Below are 18,823 nucleotides of genomic sequence, written 5' to 3' on the forward strand. Positions count from 1 at the left end.
TCCAGCTCCACAGTCGACGACCAGCAGCTCCAACGATCCTCCATCTCCATCCACCAACAACCCAGCCCCATCGTTCATGGCTGAACGTCCACCATGACAGCCCAGCAGCCCACGACAACCCAAGCCATGGCTACCCCATCACAGTCATCGTTCACCCCCAGTCCCGTCTCGTCGTCGTAGCCCGTCGTTTGTTCGATCTATTGGTCTGCGGAGTGTTAAAGGCTATTAAGGTCCGTCTCATATCCCTTTCTCATTTTTAGGATCTATATGCAAGTGAGATAAGAGCCGCTAAAATCTGTTTAAATGTTATGGTTTAAGGAATTCGAATTTCTTCTTAGTTGAATCTGGGTTGTAAAAATTAGATTTTTGTTTAATCGAATTTGAGTTTGATTGGTTTGTCATTCGTGATTATTAGTTGTAAAATGTATAGTATCTTTGCTAATATTGAGTTGGTTCGGATGATTTCATTTTGTGTGATGTTTGGTTTCCTTTCTTGTCGATTGTTCATCATTTTCTTGCATCTGAAGTTAGTTTGTTTTCATTCAGTATGTTGGCAGTGTTCATTTGTTCTTGTTTAGGCTTAATCTAGAAGTGTGTTAGTTTAGTCACGCAATATTTATTTTGATGATATTTGGTCTGAATCGAGTTTCATAGTTTAAGTTGTAATTTGAGTTTGATGAATCTTAATGTTGTTCTGATATGAATCCGATCTTGAATGTCGATATGAGTTTGATTGATTTGATTAGTCAATTGTTAGGATTTCTCACTTAGGATTGGATATAGCCGAGGGTATAGTGGTAATTGTCACACCTCCTTTTTCCGCCCCGCGAGGGTACAAGGAGTTTTTTCCAATTAAAGGACAATCGAAAGGGGATTGGTTTATTTATTTCAGAGTCGCCACTTGGGAGATTTAGGGTGTCCCAAGTCACCAATTTTAATCCCGAATCGAGGAAAAGAATGACTCCATATTACAGTCTGCGTACCAGAAATCCGGATAAGGAATTCTGTTAACCCGGGAGAAGGTGTTAGGCATTCCCGAGTTCCGTGGTTCTAGCACGGTCGCTCAACTGTTATATTCGGCTTGATTATCTGATTTTATACAAGTGTGAACTTATGTGCAAAATTTAACTTTTAACCGCTTTTATCATTTACTGTTTTTATCAAGAATTGCAACGTTGTGAAAATGTATCTCGAACCGCGTTACAATCAATGTACCCGTGGTCGTCGACACACTTTGACTCCGTTGAGATTTGGATTTGGGTCACATCAATGTGCACCCGAGTTTAAGGAAATTAAATTATTAAAGGCGCGCCTAAAGCGACTAGCGTATTTATTTTGGGTAGGACCGTGGAATTTTACTAAACGGTCCATCCCGAAGTCTAAACAATTTTTAAAGCAAATATTTACTGAGGGCCCCGCAATTTGTATTTTATATTCGGCGAGGCTCATCTCATTCTTATTTTTTAAAAGGAATTTGCAACGTCGTGGACATGCATCTCGAACCATGTCACAATCAATGTACCCGTGATCAGAGACACATTTCAACTCCGCTGAGATTTGGATTTGGGTCACATAAATGCGCACCCGAATTTAAGAAAGTAATTTAATTAAATCGCGTCTAAAGAGGCTAACGCGTTATTATCTTCGGGGAAGACAGTGAAATTCACTAAACAGTCCATCCCAAATTCTAAGTATTTATTATGACTAATTATTGAGGGCCCCGCGATTTGCATTTTTTATTTGGCGAGGCTCGTCTCATTGTCTTTAAAAGGATAAACCTACAATGACTATATTTTCTATTAAGTTTGTCTCTAAAATAAAAGAAAATCTCTTAAATTATTTACATGCTGAAAAACGTAACTTATTAGTTATTAGTTTACGGCTAATGCGAATGGAAAATTGCGATCGAGTTTGTACAAAGAAAAACTGCTTTCATTTTATATTCTGTTATTCAATAATACTAGAACATGAGATTGACCATAATATCAAAACAGATTAATTATTCTCCGATTAATTTAAACTAACATTATTAGATGAAGAAAGTATACATATGCAACCTCATTATTCATTAATCATTCAACTACATCTTTATACGAAGAAAGAAAAATTATATTCAACCACAAATCTAAACAGGAGGAATTCAACAGGAACAAAGCCTGATTAATATTTCATTTTTTGCTTCAAGCCGAGATTGTACAAATGTGTACCTGGAAACAGCAGTACAAGAACAAAAGAAGGAGAAGTCAGCAGCAATAATACCACAGCAACAGCAGATTCAGCAACACCGCAAACCAGTAACAACCAGTAGAATAACCCAGTAACAGATTGAAAACTCAGCAATACCAAAGTGCAATCACAATCAAAGCAGAGGAGAGAAAAGATACAAGATGCAGTAGTTTCTGATTTTTGAATAACACTCGAAGAAAAGCAAACGGAATTTATTCGAGTGAAAGTTCAAATTGCATTTCTCTTTTACTCTCAAAATGTTTCAAGTCTGTCCGCTCTCAAGTGTAGAAATCTGTTTTATGTTCAACCTCAAGTATTAAAACTCTCTCCCCAAAATCCTCTCCTCTTCTGTTCAAGTCCCTCTTAATGTCAAGAATGACTCTATATATAGCAAGACAAGTCTTCAATTCCCAACCCCAAATTATTCCCCCAATGGCATGCTTTGTCCCACTACTTAATGTTTTCTTTATTTTAAACTTTGTCCCCCATGCCTACATTAAATAAATGCATCCACCACAACCCATTACAATTTGTCCCCCATGCCTACATTAAATAAGTACAATATTCCCTCCCATTATAATTTGTCTTGTCCCCCATTATATTAAACAAGTACATCAAAAACCCCACCCCATTATATTTTGTCCCTCATGCTTAACATAAAGAATCAAAATAATGTTCAATTACCAAACTACCCCTCCGACCTTATTGCAATTACAAATCTACCCCCGAATGCAATACAATTTACCAAATTACCCCCATCAGCTCTAAACAATCAATTAATCATAACTTAACCAAAATATAGCCAAGATGACCAATTTCTCAACAATCTTCAACAACAAATCACATGAACACGATGAACAACACAACTCAAAATTAATGGAATGAATTAACCATATCGGGAACCAATCCTGGTTAATTTAGACCAAGAATGTATGAGCAAGGATACAACAATACAAACAACAATATACATGATTCAAACTAAACAAATCAAAACAAACATAAACTCACATTAAATCACTGGATTTAAACATGAACTTCAAACAAAGATGAACATGAACTAAATCTATTTTTTAAGCAACAAAACATGACGGATTCACATGACTCAAACAACATTAATAATTTCTGGAAAATACATAACAACATGAAACAAATTGAATTAAATTTCAATTTGAATCTAACAAACATTAAACTAACAAATATTTACCTAAACAATAATACAAACATGAAAAACAACTAATTAACTTCCATTTGAAATCTGAAAATTAATTTAACAAAGCACATGAACATGAACAAAACCAAAAATCAAGTATCTAACCATAGACATGAACAAAACAAACATTTGCGGATTTTAGATTCGAAAATATCAAAACAAAATACGGACAAAATAAAATTCAAAATCTACTCACCGGATTGAAACGAAATACGTACGGACTGTTTTGTCGACCAAAGCTTAGAACAAATGACGATGAAAACAAACTGTCCGGAACCGAGTATCGCACCAAGATAACTTGTCGCCGAAGACGACCACGAACGGACGACCAAAGAAGATGGCCGCCCGTCACAAGAAGATGGACTGTGAAGCAGCTGGGGTGTGTTTGGTTACGTGAAGAAGCTGGCGCGGGCAGCAGTGATGGGTCTGTTTGGCTCGACTGGTTCTGTTGGAACGTGAAGACGCAGCAACGGGGGGGACTGGAGGGGGTGGACGAGGCAGCAGGCGGCGCGGGGACGGGGTCGATGAAACAGAAGGCAGAAGCAGTTAGTTGAGGGCAGCCATGGACGACGAGCAGCTGTCCGTTGAAGGAGGATAAACAGCGTCAGCTGCTATGTAGAAGGAGGAGCAGTGGACTGGTCGTCGAGGGCAGTGACAGCATCCATGGCGGACTGTTTGTGCCATCACTAGTCGTCGACTGTAGTCGACAGAAATGGGGGTTGACGAAGCAGAAACAGTCGCGCTTTGACGAGCAAAACGTAGCCAAAGCAGCGACGAAAGAGACGGGGAGGTCTACGACGAACGTCGGGGGACTATTTGGTTTAGCGAGATGGTGGTCGTTTGGAGACGAATCAAAAGCAGAAGGGTCAGCCATGGTCGTGTGCTTGGAGCTTTGGAGGAGAAGTGAAGAAGAAGAGTTGGGGGGGGATGGTTTAGGTCTTTTTTAGGGGTTTTTTGGTTTTTTTATTTTTTGTTTTTGTTTTGTGTTTGAACAATGAAAAATGAAGGGGGTTTGGGTCTTTGGGTTAATGGGGCAGACCGGGTCGACCCGGTTTGAAGTGGACCGGGTCATGGGGAATTATTTGGGCCTGTGGTTTGAAATTGAAGAAGTGGCCCAATCCGATTTTTCTTTGTATTTTTGTTATCTTTTCTTCTTTTATTTTTTTAAAAAAATAAATTCTAAAAATACTTAAATTATTTTTAAGAACTAAATTAAGTTATAAAAGCGCAAATTACCTCCCAATAACAATTAACGCACAATTAAGTAATAATTAAGCATAAAATTGTATATTTGGACATTAAATGCTAAAAATGCAAAAGATGCCTATTTTTGTAATTTTTAATTTTTGTAAAACAAATTTAATTACTAACAATTATAGAATTAAATACTACATGCAAATGCGACATATTTTTGTATTTTTTATTAATTTAGCAAATAAACAAACATAGACAAATACAAATAATTATCCAAAAATGTCACAAAAATACTCAAAATTGCACACCAAGGAAAATCATGTTATTTTGAATTTTTTGGGAGTAATTCTCATATAGGGCAAAAATCACGTGCTTACAGTAATTTCAAATTGTTTTAGGGGTAATACGGGAATTAACCAATTACGGATTATTTAATTATGGTGAGGACCAGAGATAATGATAAAAGCAAAAAGGAAAAGGTGGGTAATGATGTTTTCTTTTAAAAAAGAGGGAACATGTGGGCCCACGTTGACTACTTTTACTAAAGTAAAAGTGTGGATAATAATAAAAGTTAAAGGGTGCACATAATGGAAGAAGATTGGGGCTGGCTTTGGGTATATAAGAGGATTCATTAAAGAGAGAGAAGGGGGGGGGGGGGAGGGGGAACTTAGAGGATATTTGGGAAGAATTTTAGAAGATAAAAAAAAAACTTGAGAACTAGAGAGGAAATAAGAACCGACTTTTAATCTTGAGGAAGAGTATTTCCTAATACCCGAATACTATTTCCTTGTAATCCTAAGTGCGATCTCTGCCTCCTGTTTGCTTCCGGGATTTTTTTTATTGGCTTCTTGAGTTGGTTATTGCTTTATTAAGTGGTCGCTAGGATTTCTGTTTGGTTTTCAAGTCTACTGCTGGGTTTTCCGACTACCGGTTGTTTGTTGCTGTTGCGCTGTTTCTACTGTTGCTGATCATATTCTTCCTTTTCTTTGTATTCGAATACCAGGTACACTACTCTGAATCATTTCAACATATGTATTGAAGATGAAATGAAATGGCCGGAAGATTTAAGTTTTTTTATTATAGAATACTCGAATTTTTAATTAAATATTCATTAGGTGTCTCATGTTATGTAAATGGTAAAAGTATGTATTATGTGAAGCATTAAATGGCGGGACTAGTGGATGGGTGTCGGTATGAACACCATAGGTATTAGTTTCGGCTTTGTTAATTTTAGTTTAAAATCGCATTCAAATCGTTAGTAAATATATAATATGGGAAATCGATTTAATTTGAGGGAAGATTAGTAAAATCCAAATTTGAATTTGCAAATTTTAGAATAGGAGCAATTTGAGTTTTTTTTTATCTTTAAATTTTGCTGGTAATAAAGGCCCGCAAATATTAGGCAAATATAATAGGCCATTAATTTTGTAGAACCCGCAGGCTCACAAACATTTTCGTTTTTTTAAAACTAAAAAAAAAATTATTTTTAACAAAATATTTTCGTTTTTTTATATTTATTTTTATTCGTCATTTATTCAGTCTTCTTTTTGTAAAAAACTGGAAGGTAAAATTTGTAAATATATATATATATATATATATATATATATATATATATATATATATATATATATATATACTTTTTACAAACTATTTTCGTTTCTTTTTAAGAAAGAAACTGAAGTGATGTTTTAATGGATGATTCAACGTTGCAAGGCTAAGAGCATTAATCCATTAGGTGCGAGTTTGAGCAAAATGAGTCAACGTTTAAGTTTAATAAGCTTTAGTAATTATGGTTAAATCTAGCTTTAGATGGTTTTGAATAATTAATTCCAATAGTTTTTCTTACAATGTAAGCTTTAAGCTAGCTATAATTGATTTCTTTTGAATTTGTTTAGCTGTCGAATTTTCGTAAATTTTTTACAATTTCGATTTTTTTTAATTTTCTTTAGTAAAATTCCTTTCCATTAATATTTATCTTAATTTAGCAATTAGTATGTTATGTTTTATTATTTTTTAAGGCTCATGATTAATTAGATTTTTCTTTCTTTATTTTAGAGACTAATTTTAATAGAAAGAATGTAGTCGCTTTAGGATTAGTCCATTTAAAATAAATGAGATGAGCATCGCCGAACAAAAAATATAAATTGCGGGGCCCTCAGTAAACATTTGCTTTAAAATTACTTAGAATTTGGGATGGACTGTTTAGTGAATTTCACTGCTTCCCCAAAGATAATAACGCGCTAGACTCTTTAGGCGCGATTTAATTAATCTTACCTACTTAAAACTCGGGTGCACATTTATGTGACCCAAATCAAAATCTCAACGGAGTCAAAGTGTGTCGACGACCACGGGTACATTGATTGTGACGCGATTCGAGATACATTTTCACAACGTTGCAATTCCCTGTAAAATAATAATAGTAATAATAAAAGCGGCTAAAAGTTAAAACTTGCATATGAGCGCATAATTGTATAAAAATCAGATAAACAAGCCGAATATGACAGTTGAGCGACCGTGCTAGAACCACGAAACTCGGGAATGCCTAACACCTTCTCCCGGGTTAACAGAATTCCTTATCCGAATTTCTGGTTCGCGGACTGTAATACAGAGTCATTCTTTTCCTCGATCCGGGATTAAATTGGTGACTTGGGACACCCTAAATCTCTCAAGTGGCGACTCTGAAATAAATAAACAAATCCCGTTTCGATTGTCCTTTAAATGGAAAAACTCCCTTGCGCCCTCGGGTGCCGGAAAAAGGAGGTGTGACAGCTTTGGCGACCCTGCTGGGGATGAATAACCCAGAACCACTGGTTCAGGGTTAGAAATTCGAGCTTAGATAAATTGTTATATTATGTTTTATCTGATTTTATTACATGATCTGTACATAATGTGCTAACTAACTGCTTTTACCGCTTTGATATTTTGTGAACTATATATAAACTGTGCCGAAACCCATCTCCTCTCTGAGTCTTCTAAATCATGAAGAAGGGTGTACTTCGTACGACTTCTTTTCTGTATAGTGTCAAATCCCAATTTAGAACGAGGTTTGGATAAGTTGCAGAGCCGGCGAAGCTTCTGTATTCCCGGATTGCTGCCTCCCCCTCGGCTCGAGCTGTCCGCTCGGGTAAGCCAGGTCTAGAACAAAAACCCAGGTTTGAAACCTAGTATAACAAAACTTCATGTCGGATCCCCAGTAGGAACGCTTATTTGCATCACGTTGCATTTGACTTAGGGGACTCAACACAGGGGTTGAGTCCGTCTAGGGCTAGCAACCCGAAATGAAAAGACCATCCTGATGCATCCTACTTGCTATGTACATATATTTTTTTTCGAACTTGCATGTTGACCGGTTTCTGAATCTCGGGAATGTTGAAAAATTGAAGTAATAATAAAATAAAATAAAATAAAAAAAGAGAAAAATAACAAGTGGAGAGTTAGAGGATTAATTTAGAAAAAACCAGTGTCCAAGTACTATCAGAACACTGCCGAGATTTTGAAAAAAATATATATATATTTTTACTTTTAAAATTGTTTGTTTGCCTAAAAAAAAACAGAAAGTGTGTAGGAATGAGTCTTTTATTTTAAATTGCTTTGTTTTCAAAAAAAAGAAAGAAAAAAAAATGAAAAAGAAAAATAGTTTTTTTTGCTATAAAAGAAAAGGAAAAAAATATGTTTGTTTTCAAAATTAGTTAGTTTATAGCCCGAACTACGCGGGTCTGATTCTCACCGGATATGAGATACGTAGGTAAACCTCTTCGGTTCCGGCCCACCATTTTCAAAAAAAAAAATCCAAAAATATTTCCCACTATTTGCTTCTTTAGAAAGTCTTTCTTTTAGAACCTAATTGTTTTTTTTTTAAAAAAAATGTATATACATAAAAAATATTTTCTTTCTTCCAAAAATAAAAAAAAAAATTCATTCTTCCTTCAAAATTGAAAAGAAAATTCAAAATTCAAAAATATTTTCTTCTTTAGAAGCATTTCTTTCATAAATTGAAAGTAAAATTCCAAAAATATTTTCTTTCTTCTTTAGAAGTTTTTCTTTCGAAACTCCAAAAAAAAAATTCAAAAAAAAAAAATCTTTCTTCTTTAGAAGTCCTTGCAAAAATGCTCAAGAAAAATCGAAATCCAAAAATATTTTCTTTCTTCTTTGTAAGTATTTTATTCGGAAAAAGTTAGTTTATTTCTTTTATTCTTGTTCGGCCGAACTATGCCGGTTTGATTCTCACAGGGCGTGAGATACGTAGGCAACCCTCATCGGGTCCAACCTCCCCTTTTCTAAAATAGCAAAAATATCAATTTTAAGTTATGTCATAAATGAGTCGGGTGATGCCGCTTTTGTCAATATAGCCGAATGTTCCCGAAAGGGACGCCGGAAGGCTGACTTTGCATAAACGGCCACCTTTGGTCATTTTTTAGATTTTTCGGTCGATTGACCCACACAGCCTTAGAATCTTTGTCCCCGAGGCGCGGAAAGGCCGTGTTTGCAAATATCTAGTTTTCTATTTTCAAAAAAAAAAAAACGAGAAAAGAGTCGTAAGTAAGTCGGTGATGCTGTTTTTGCCAAAAAATAGCCGAATGTTCCCGAAAAGGGACGTCGGAAGGCTGACTTTGCATAAACGACCACCTTTAGTCATTTTGTAGATTTTGGCCGGTTAGCTAACACAGCCTTAAAATCTTCATCCCCGAGGTGCTGAAAGGCCGTGTTCGCAAAATCAGGTCTTTTATTTTAATTTGAAAAAAAAGAGTCAGTGGGAAAGTGATTGCCGTTTAGATTTTGGTCAAAATAAGCCGAGCCAGCTTCGACAATGTCTTAAACCATTCTTGCCGAGATAGCCTTAGAATATCTTTCAGTTGTCGAAAGGCTATTTTCGTAAAAGAACGGACAAGTTTGTGAAGTGTCATAAAATAATCCTCCACGGCCTCAAAATTTATGTGAAATTAGGAAGGGGCCACGTTTGCAAAAACAACCATTTGGTTGAAATGGACAAACACGGAAAGGAAGTTGGCCGTTTGTTTTTGACTTTGCAACTCTTTTGATTAGAGTATGTGGATTGTTTGGCTTTCAAGTCTGTATCTCGTTTTTCATCAGAGTCTGTGAGTTTAAGTTTTGTCAGTGTTTTAAACCATTGTAATCAAAGTTGGTTTTGTTATGAAAATTGAAAAAAAAAATGTTTATTATTGTTTATCTCTTATTGGCCGAACTACACAAGGTCTGATTCATGCGGGGTCATGATACGTAGGCAGTCTCCATAAGATTCAACCACCACTGAAAAAGGGTGATAATAAAAAAAAAGAAAAATAAAGGAAAGCGCGGGTGCATTACATCTCTGATAGAACGGTTTAACTGCTTAGGTGCATTGCATCTCTGATATATGATTATCTGTCAAATGCCCTAACACTAACGTGATGGCTTCCCTTTGCTATGTTCATATATAGAAAAGTGGTTGGTTGTGGTAACTCCTCTAAGCAAAGTCAAAGGACAATGATACAGAACTTCAGAATCGAGTGGGTCGGTACCAATGAGCGACAACAACTGGTCGAACGGATCAACAGGTTGTTAGAAGAAGTGAAAATGCTGAGACAACATGTGACAGACATGTATCAGGCATGGATGACTGGGAAATCACCACCCCCGCCACCGCCAAGCTTCTTGAACTCTGTCCTTACCCAAGCACCCAACACCATAACGGATGATCCCCCACACTCACCATCCCAACCCACTTATAACAGCTTTCCCAGCTACCCGAGTAGCTCCATCACTCGTCAACGCTACTCCCCTCCCCAACACTACTTCTCTCCACGAGACTCCCAAAAACATGCTTCACTTTCCAAATACCCAGCTCCACAAAAGGCCTATCCACTCTCACAAGCCTACCGGAAGCCCCCTGGATCAGGTTTCCGACCCAATCAAGCATTTAGGAACAAGAGGTTGCTGAAGCGAGGAAAGGCTCTCACCCCTATCGGAGTATCTTATGCAAGTCTGTTTAAAAGGCTAAGGCATGCTGGCCTGATTGAGCCGCTCCCCGCATACTCTAGATCCACGTGCAAGAAGATTTGATCCTGCTGCACGATGCGCATACCACTCCAATGTCAGAGGGCACAACATTGAGAGCTGTCGTAATTTGAAAAGAGAAATAGAAAGGATGATTCAGGAAAATCTGATTATGATCGAGGACAGTGACATGGAGCACTCGAATCCTATTGGAAACTTGTTGACTGAGGTGGATGATATTGAAGTTGGTAATGGTCTTGGCAATATTGATGCAAAGCTCAGTGGCTAAGATGCCAGGTTTGATAATTGGGAGGGCGCTTCGTTCCTTGGTTAGCAAGAGAGAAGCTTTTGATGATTTATTTTGTTGTCATTTCTGTTCTCCGAATTATTAGGGTTGTAATTCGGATATTATCTTGTGTCAAACTTTCTTATCTTTCCATTTTGTCATAGTGATTTGTGAGTTTATAGTATTATCTTTCCATTTAGAGTTTGTGAGTACTTTAAGGTAAGAATTGATGTAAGAACACATGGTTCCAGGATCTGATTTGTGTATCTAAGTTTAAACTTGTTCACATCCTTTAACTCAACGTGGTTAATCATGGCTCAGCACAAGCGGAGACAAGATGGAGAATCAATCGATAAAATTCATTGTTGATATGTACATCACCCATAGATGAACTCCTATCGACGGGGAAAAGAAGAAAACAAAAATAACAAAAGAATAAAGAATGAGAAGAAAAATTTATTAGTTATGGAAGAAGACTTTTGTATAGCTAATAGGAGGAGAGAATTACATAAAAAGATATAACTCAATTTCAATACCAACTATTAGAAAAGAAAAAAAAAACAAGTCATGAGGTATATACCTGTGTTTAAGCTGAAACCCAAGGTTTGAAGGAAAGAGCTGCAAAGTTTCTGAAAAGAGTGGCCCCTCTACTTGTTGCTGCAGATTCTCAAAGACAGAGCTCCAACGAATATTAGAAATGTGACCTTTGTTTCTTAGAAGAGGAGGAGGAACTGGCTTTATTGGTCACAGAGTCATGGTGTTCACTATTGTCATATCTGCTCCTCCTTATCCCAATGCATTGTTCTGTTGGTTCATTGTTATTTTCCCTCATTTGTAACAAGGCCTCAAGCTCAGGTTCATCTTTATACAACAAGCGGAATCCATACTCCTTCATTACTCCAGAAAAAGATAGCCTAATGAGCCCAAAGTCATTTGGTGTTTTTCCATTTGCCTTAGATGTATCCCATAAGCCAGCAAGAGGTACAAAGAAAAAATGAATCATCGATTTCATTTCAGATCTTGAATAGTCGTGTGAGGCAAGTTTCTGGGTCATCGACAACATCCCATCATCACACAAGAGAATCAATTGAGCTATGGTTTCAACTACGCTGCCAAAGTAACATACAACAAATCCCAAGAAGTTATCACATACGTACCAATTTTCAGGCAAATTGACTGATACAATTCTATCCGTTCCCTGATAATGGAACCAACTTGGGACCTTCTTCTCAGAATGTACAATGGTAAACAAATTACAGATTGAATCATTGTACGTATCATCGCTATCATACAGTGGTTTGAATGTCACCTGCTGCAATTTCTTCTTCTTGGTTGCTATATTATGAATACTTTTCAGAGCCATATGACAATCTGCACGCAATGCATCTAATTCTGGTGGAAGTTCTGGAAGCTGTGTAAGACTCTTGCACTCTGTTAAGTCCAAGGATCGAAGAGCACCAAATTCAGCTATGCTTCGAGGCAAATGCTCAAAATTATTTCCACTGAGATTCAACTCTTTCAAAGCGGATAAGCATCCTATGTCTTCCGGAAGTCCTCCATCTATTAGATTGCAGTAACTGAGATTCAGAATTTCCAATGAGCGTAATCCTTGAGCCACCGGAGGGAACACAAAGTACACTTCATCTTCTACGCCTAGTTGTGATTTTTGTTTTGCAAAACTCAAGAATTTAAGCTTGTTCAATCGGATAATGGAAGGCGGAGGTTGTGAGATTATAGTATCTCTGGCATCAAGCCACTCCAAGTTTTCTAAATCCCCTATCTCTTCTGGCAAGATTTCAAGTTTTGAGCAATCTGACACATCTAGCTTCACCAAGCTTTTAAACTTACAAATGCAGCTCGGAAGTGTTACAAGGTTTTCTAGACCTCTCAAATCTAGATCTCTTATCACATTGTCTAGCATGTGAATCTCTAACTCAGAGTTTATGCTTCCGTGGATTTCTGGAAATTTTTCTAAACTAGAGCAACCCCGTATCCACAGAAATTCAAGAGAATCAATGCATAGACCTGGAAACCTCTTAAGCCGTTCACAAGTATCCAATGATAATTTACGGAGCTTTTTAAAAAATCCTAGGGAATGATGAACCTCTTCAAGATTCTCACAATATGACAGCTCCAACTTCTCCAAATTTGGCATCCCCATAAAATCTGGCAACTCTTTAAGCAAACTGCAACCTGATAAGTACAAGAATTGAAGAGCACCAAGTTGGGCTATGCTTTGAGGCAAATGCTCAAAATTATTGTAACCAAGATACAACTTTTTCAAAGAGGATAAGCATCCGATGTCTTCTGGAAGTCCTCCATCTATTAGATTGGAGTCACTGAGATGCAAAATTTCCAATGAGTGTAAGCCTTCAGCCACAGGAGGGAACACAAAATACACGACTTGGCCTTCTTTTGATTCTCTTTGATCAAAAGACAACAATTTAAGTTTGTTCAAGCATACAATGGAAGGTGGAGGCCGTGAAATTAAAGTACGTGCAGCATCAAACTTCTCCAAGTTTTCTAAATCCCCTATCTCTTCTGGCAAGATTTCAAGTTTTGAGCAATCCGACACATCTAGCTCCACTAAGCTTTTCAACATGCGAATGCTACTTGGAAGAGTTGCAATGTCTCTTAACTTGCTCAAATTTAGCTTGGTAATGTGAGTTTGGCACTGAGTAATAGATGATGGTACTTCTCTTATCCCAGAGTATTGCATGTAAAGCTTTAACTCCAGCTTCATTCTTCCGTGGATTTCTGGAAATTTCTCTAAACTATAGCAACAATATAGTCCCAGATATTCAAGAGATTCCATGTTAACACATGGAAACCTCTTAAGGCGTCCACACTCATACAAATTTAAGACAATGAGTCTTCTGGAACATCCCAGGGAATGATGAACCTCTTCAAGATTAGAGCATTTTTCCAGATCCAAATACTCCAAATTTGGCATCCCCGTAAAATCTGGTGTTCGCATCAGGCTTTTAGATTCCCTGAGATCTAGCTTTCGCAGATACGGCAAATGCTATTCAAAACAAAAAAAAGAATGAGAGATAGCAAACACAAGAACAGCCAGATAAAAGAATTATCATATCAATATGGTAGTGAGCTATCTATGAATCAAGAAACTATTTCGTTATTTTTTTTCCTAAATGACCTCTGCTCTCTTGAATTTTAATTATTGTTGCTAGTGTTCCTAAAAAGTATAATGTATAACACATTAATTTGAGCATTTGGAATTAACAATTTTTTTTCATTTTAAGGACATGCATCACAATTCTAGGACAAGCCAAAATAGTAAGTATCTCAAATAAAACAGGACAAAAGCGATAATATATGCTCAATATCACTGAATTAAAGGAAAACGTTAGAGGAAAAAAAATAAATAATTCAGCTATTGTACCTTTATCCCTGTCCATAAATGATGCACTGAACTGCGCCAGAGTTGAAGATGAACAAGCCTTTTGGGTTCAAAATTAGTTGACAATGAATCCCAAGGATAGTGATCCCAGACAAACCAACGCAAGTTGTTAGACAGGTACTCATTGGGGCCATCATGGCAATTGAAGTCATCACGGATCCACGAATTCAAGTACTGAGCACGTATGTAGAATATCCTAAGCCTTTTCATATTTTTCATGGCCTCTTTGCTAAAGTATAGTCGTTGAGAATAACGAAACCAGATTGCTTCCATTGCCTTGGTCCCCTGGTAAAAAGATTTTTAGTCCACAAAGTATAACTTCAAATGTCATATAAAATTCGCTTGCCAGTATGACTACTTTCTCACTCCTCCAGTTGCCAAATTTCATCGTGGTTTGTACTATTTAATATTGCACTTGAAGTTCTTGACGAGCACCATTTTAAAATTTTAAGGTACGATATCAGTTAGGTCTCCTTTAACTTTAAGAGCTACATTGCTTAAGAAAAACACTTTGTGCAATTAATTCTACAATTATTTTTTCTGAGAAGTCCTTTAGACCAAGTTTTAAAAAATTTCATGCATTGATAGAACGAAAAAACAGTACCAATAAATTGTCAGTTATTTAAAATAAAAAATAATCAATCAGTCATAAAATATTAAAATGTCATACACTTATCAAGTTAATCCAAAGAATGAAATCGGATCAAACAGATTAAGTGGCTACTAGACTAATATGGCTTAATAGCATAAGAAAAATACATTATGCAGTGTTAATCAAAGTGGCTACTTGACGAATCAGGCAGTGTTAGGCAATTAATGTTACTTTTGCTTCTCCTACTAAAGTAAACAACTAAAATGACTTATGTGCGAGAATATGAAGCAAGAGGAACATACATTTTGAAATCACCCTATATATTTCTGGAATATAAGAACTAGAAATTGAATATTATTGCATTGTTTAGCCTACTTACCGTATTGTTGGTCATCACTTCTTCGAAATCTTCAGCGAGCCATAGTCTGCTACGTTCTCCAGGATCCTTCTGCATGTTCACGACATATTTACCCATATCTTGTATTAAATCATGCATTTCAATCGTATCTTTTTCGGAGATGAACACAAGAGATTTATCAATTAGGACACGCAATCCGATATCAGCTCCAAATTCACAGCTCTCAAGAATCTGTATGATCTCATCCTTTTCTCTCCCTCGTAAGAAGCATGCTATATCTAAAAATATCGCCTGTTCCACGGGCTCTAATCCATCATAACTAATTTTGAGCTTGTCAACAATTTCTGAATTAGAGTGTTTTTTCATTTGCGGTATAGCACTTCTCCACTCAGTTATATTCCTCTTATGAAAGAAAGAACCCCACACTTTCAGCGCTAAAGGAAGGCCTTTCGCATGACTTACTACCTCCAGCGTTAGCTTCTCAAAAACCTCATCTGGAACATCTTCCTTAAAAGCGTATCGATTGAACAATCGAATAGCTTCATGGTCAGCTAGTGTAGTCACTTCATATAATGCATCCTTCTTCCCAATCAAATGCTTGTCTCTTGTTGTTGCAATAATTCTACTGCCATTGCCGAACCAACCAAGATCCCCTGCTAGGTACTCCAAATGGTCTCTGTGATCTATGTCATCAAGCACAACTAAAACCTTCTTAGAGCGAAGTCTACGAGCCATCAGGTGCTTTCCGTCCTCCTTATTATTCACGTAATTAGCGTTTTCCCTTAACAGTTCTGAGAGAAGGATATTTTGCAAAGAATGCATTCCACATTTGTTTTCTTTAACATCCGCCAGGAAGCAAGTAACTTCAAATTGATACGAGAGTGTATCAAAAATGGCTCTTGCTATTGTCGTTTTACCAACTCCTCCCATGCCCCAGATCCCCACAATCCGAACATCATTGATTTCTATTTGTAGTAGGGATTTTACTTCCTCTAAATGTGGATTTATTCCTACAATATCTTGCAAATAAGATAAAGAAAACTTGCATAACTTGGAAATTTGGTCAACGATCTGCTGAACACAGTCTGATTCAATCCTACAAAAAATAAAAACATTGTTGATATATACAGGTAAGAAAGTCAATAACAAGAAGTGTTTCACACCGTAGAGTGCATAATTATGATAAAAACTAAAAAGGACACATAAATCAAACTGATAACAACTATGTCTTCTTACTTATAGAAGCATATATAATCAACCATCAATATTCTTTTAAAAAATATGAAAATTTTCTTTAAGGATTCTGTTTGACTCATTTTTGAGGTATATATTCTTTGTTCTATAGTTCAATATGTGCAGCTAGTCTTCATAGAAGCATCCAATTTTGAATGCAAAGTATTCCCTCTGTTCCAGCTAATGTGTTTTAACTCACCTGTTACGAATATCACAACCTTTGAGATTTGCCGCTTCAGTTAAAGCACTCCTCCATCTTTGTACCTTCTGCATTCCCTCAACATCATCCTTAAACTTTGATTCATGTTTGGAAAATGCTTCTGCAAAACTCTCCCTTTGGTTCCGAACATGTGATGGATCCACATCATAGAAGACCGGTATGACAGTTTGTCCAAATTGAGTCTTGCATTCCATGATCTTCACTAATTCATCCAAGCACCACCTCGATGTAGCATAATTCTTTGAGAAAATGATGACGACAATTTGAGACTCTTCGATAGCTTTACAAAGTTCTTCTGAGATGGATGCGCCATGCTCTAGCCTTTTATCATCTTGAAACGTGAATATTCCCCTGTTTCTCAAGCCTTCATATAAGTGCCCTGTAAACGTTTTGCGAGTTTCTTCACCTCTAAAACTTAGGAAAACATCGTACTTCCATCGAGGACAGTACTGTGAATTACTCGCGAAAGAAGAAGAAGAAGATGCCATGGATTCAGTTAATCGGTTGATATGAAAACAAAAAAAAAAAACTCTGGATAAATTGTAGTCGTGGTAAGAGATCAGCTGATGATATTTTAGAAAAAATTATATACAGGAGAGAAGAATAAGCAAAGACACTTCAAATATGAAAGCTTCTAAGACGATGGGCTCTACTCCAGTTGAATAAAATTATTGCTATTGGATCTAGTCAACTTATATATATATATCTATATATAGCATTATATGTGATACATTTTTATTGAATATTAATAGTAGGAGCTTCTTAATCTCTTACTCCAGTTGATTAGAACTATTGTTTATTGGGTTTTCTTTGAACTGTATGTAATAGAATGTATTAGGAAATCCCCCCCCCCCCAAACCCCCCTCCCCCACCACCACCACCACACACACACACACTCCTCCCTGCACCAAAAGTCCACTGTAAGATGTACACAATGGGCAGCTAAAAGTACAAGCCGATGAAGAAACAAAGAAAATAATATGGCCAGTTGAATAGAATTATTGCTCCAAAGTCCAAATACCATGTCTACTTAATTCTATGGAAAATGGCAATAGAAGAATCAACTAATTAAGCAAAAATACCTTGTAATTCTCTTCCGAAAGAAAATTGTATATCCCTACCACTGTTGGAGCAAAGTTGTTATACCCAGATTCGCAGTCTTCCTCTATCTAGGAGTGTGTGCTTTCGAATCGGTTCATGGATAAATCGAATCGATTATTTGTTATGGGTTTATCGATTTCGAAATTTTCCTTATCGAGTTATCGATTCCGATTTCGATTTTGTCCTCTTCAGTTATCGGTTTATCGATAAACTGATAAGATATACTAAAAATTTTATTTTATTTACCCTTATTCTATAATACCCTTTCCTTTACCCCAAGTCTCTAACCCTATTATTTCGTCTACCACATTTAAGGAATGATCATATTTAAAGCTCAAGGAAATGAAGTTCAAATTAATGGAAAATAGAATTAGTCGTGATGAAGTATTTCTTTTCCTTTTTTATACCGTTGGAGTATTGGTGACATATATTTGATCTCTTACTTTAGTTTCGTTGCATGTGCTTGTTGACACAATTTTTATGTTATAAACGGTGTTCGTCTTATTTTAGCTTCTTTTTGTCCATATTAGTTAGACGTGTTTATAGCAATATACTTTCTGTGAAATCCCGCAAATTTTCTTATTGATGTAATCGAGAACCGAATCGATAAGCCCCAAAAATCGATAAATCGAAAAAATCGGAACCTTATTGAAACGATAACGATAAACATATGTACAAATCGATAATCGATAAGAAATTATCGATAAGGGTCAAAATCGAATGCACACCCCTACGTCTAACTCTGCCAATTTTCCTCCTCTTCTTCCCATTTCTCAACTTCTTTTTCCTTTACTTTTTTGTAAAATAGAACGGTATAGCCGGTTTTTGGACTGGTTATTCAAAAATAGTCAGCGTTTACGAAGTCAATGAAAAATAGCCACTATTTTGCTGCAACAAAGACCGGTCCAGCATAATATACTCGAGTTCGGTGCACCTATGTATGAACTCCAGCATATTATGCTAGACCGATATACTTTGCTGACTCCAG

General features: G+C 36.5%; 1 protein-coding gene across 3 annotated transcripts; it reads right to left on the minus strand.

The window, feature by feature from the left end:
* Positions 1-2,066: 2,066 nt before the first annotated feature.
* On the minus strand, positions 2,067-17,520 carry LOC104234118 (TMV resistance protein N-like). 3 transcript variants are annotated; one of them, XR_011399974.1, is made up of 5 exons: positions 16,714-17,519; positions 15,303-16,377; positions 14,314-14,616; positions 11,491-13,935; positions 2,067-2,207 (listed from the first exon to the last, which is right to left on the minus strand). XR_011399974.1 is itself a non-coding variant. In XM_070145692.1 (5 exons), coding segments are annotated over exons 1-5 (3,756 nt in total). In that variant the 5' UTR covers positions 17,223-17,520; the 3' UTR covers positions 11,873-11,954. The 3 variants fall into 3 exon arrangements, 2 of the variants coding, with proteins under 2 accessions (XP_009785918.2, XP_070001793.1); XM_070145692.1 differs by lacking the exon at positions 2,067-2,207 and having other exon boundaries at positions 11,873-11,955; positions 12,068-13,935; positions 16,714-17,520; XM_009787616.2 differs by lacking the exon at positions 2,067-2,207 and having other exon boundaries at positions 11,272-13,935.
* Between the last annotated feature and the right edge of the window lie 1,303 nt (positions 17,521-18,823).

This window comes from Nicotiana sylvestris, chromosome 5, assembly GCF_000393655.2.
Source record: "Nicotiana sylvestris chromosome 5, ASM39365v2, whole genome shotgun sequence".
In the NCBI taxonomy this organism is placed as follows: Eukaryota; Viridiplantae; Streptophyta; class Magnoliopsida; order Solanales; family Solanaceae; genus Nicotiana; species Nicotiana sylvestris.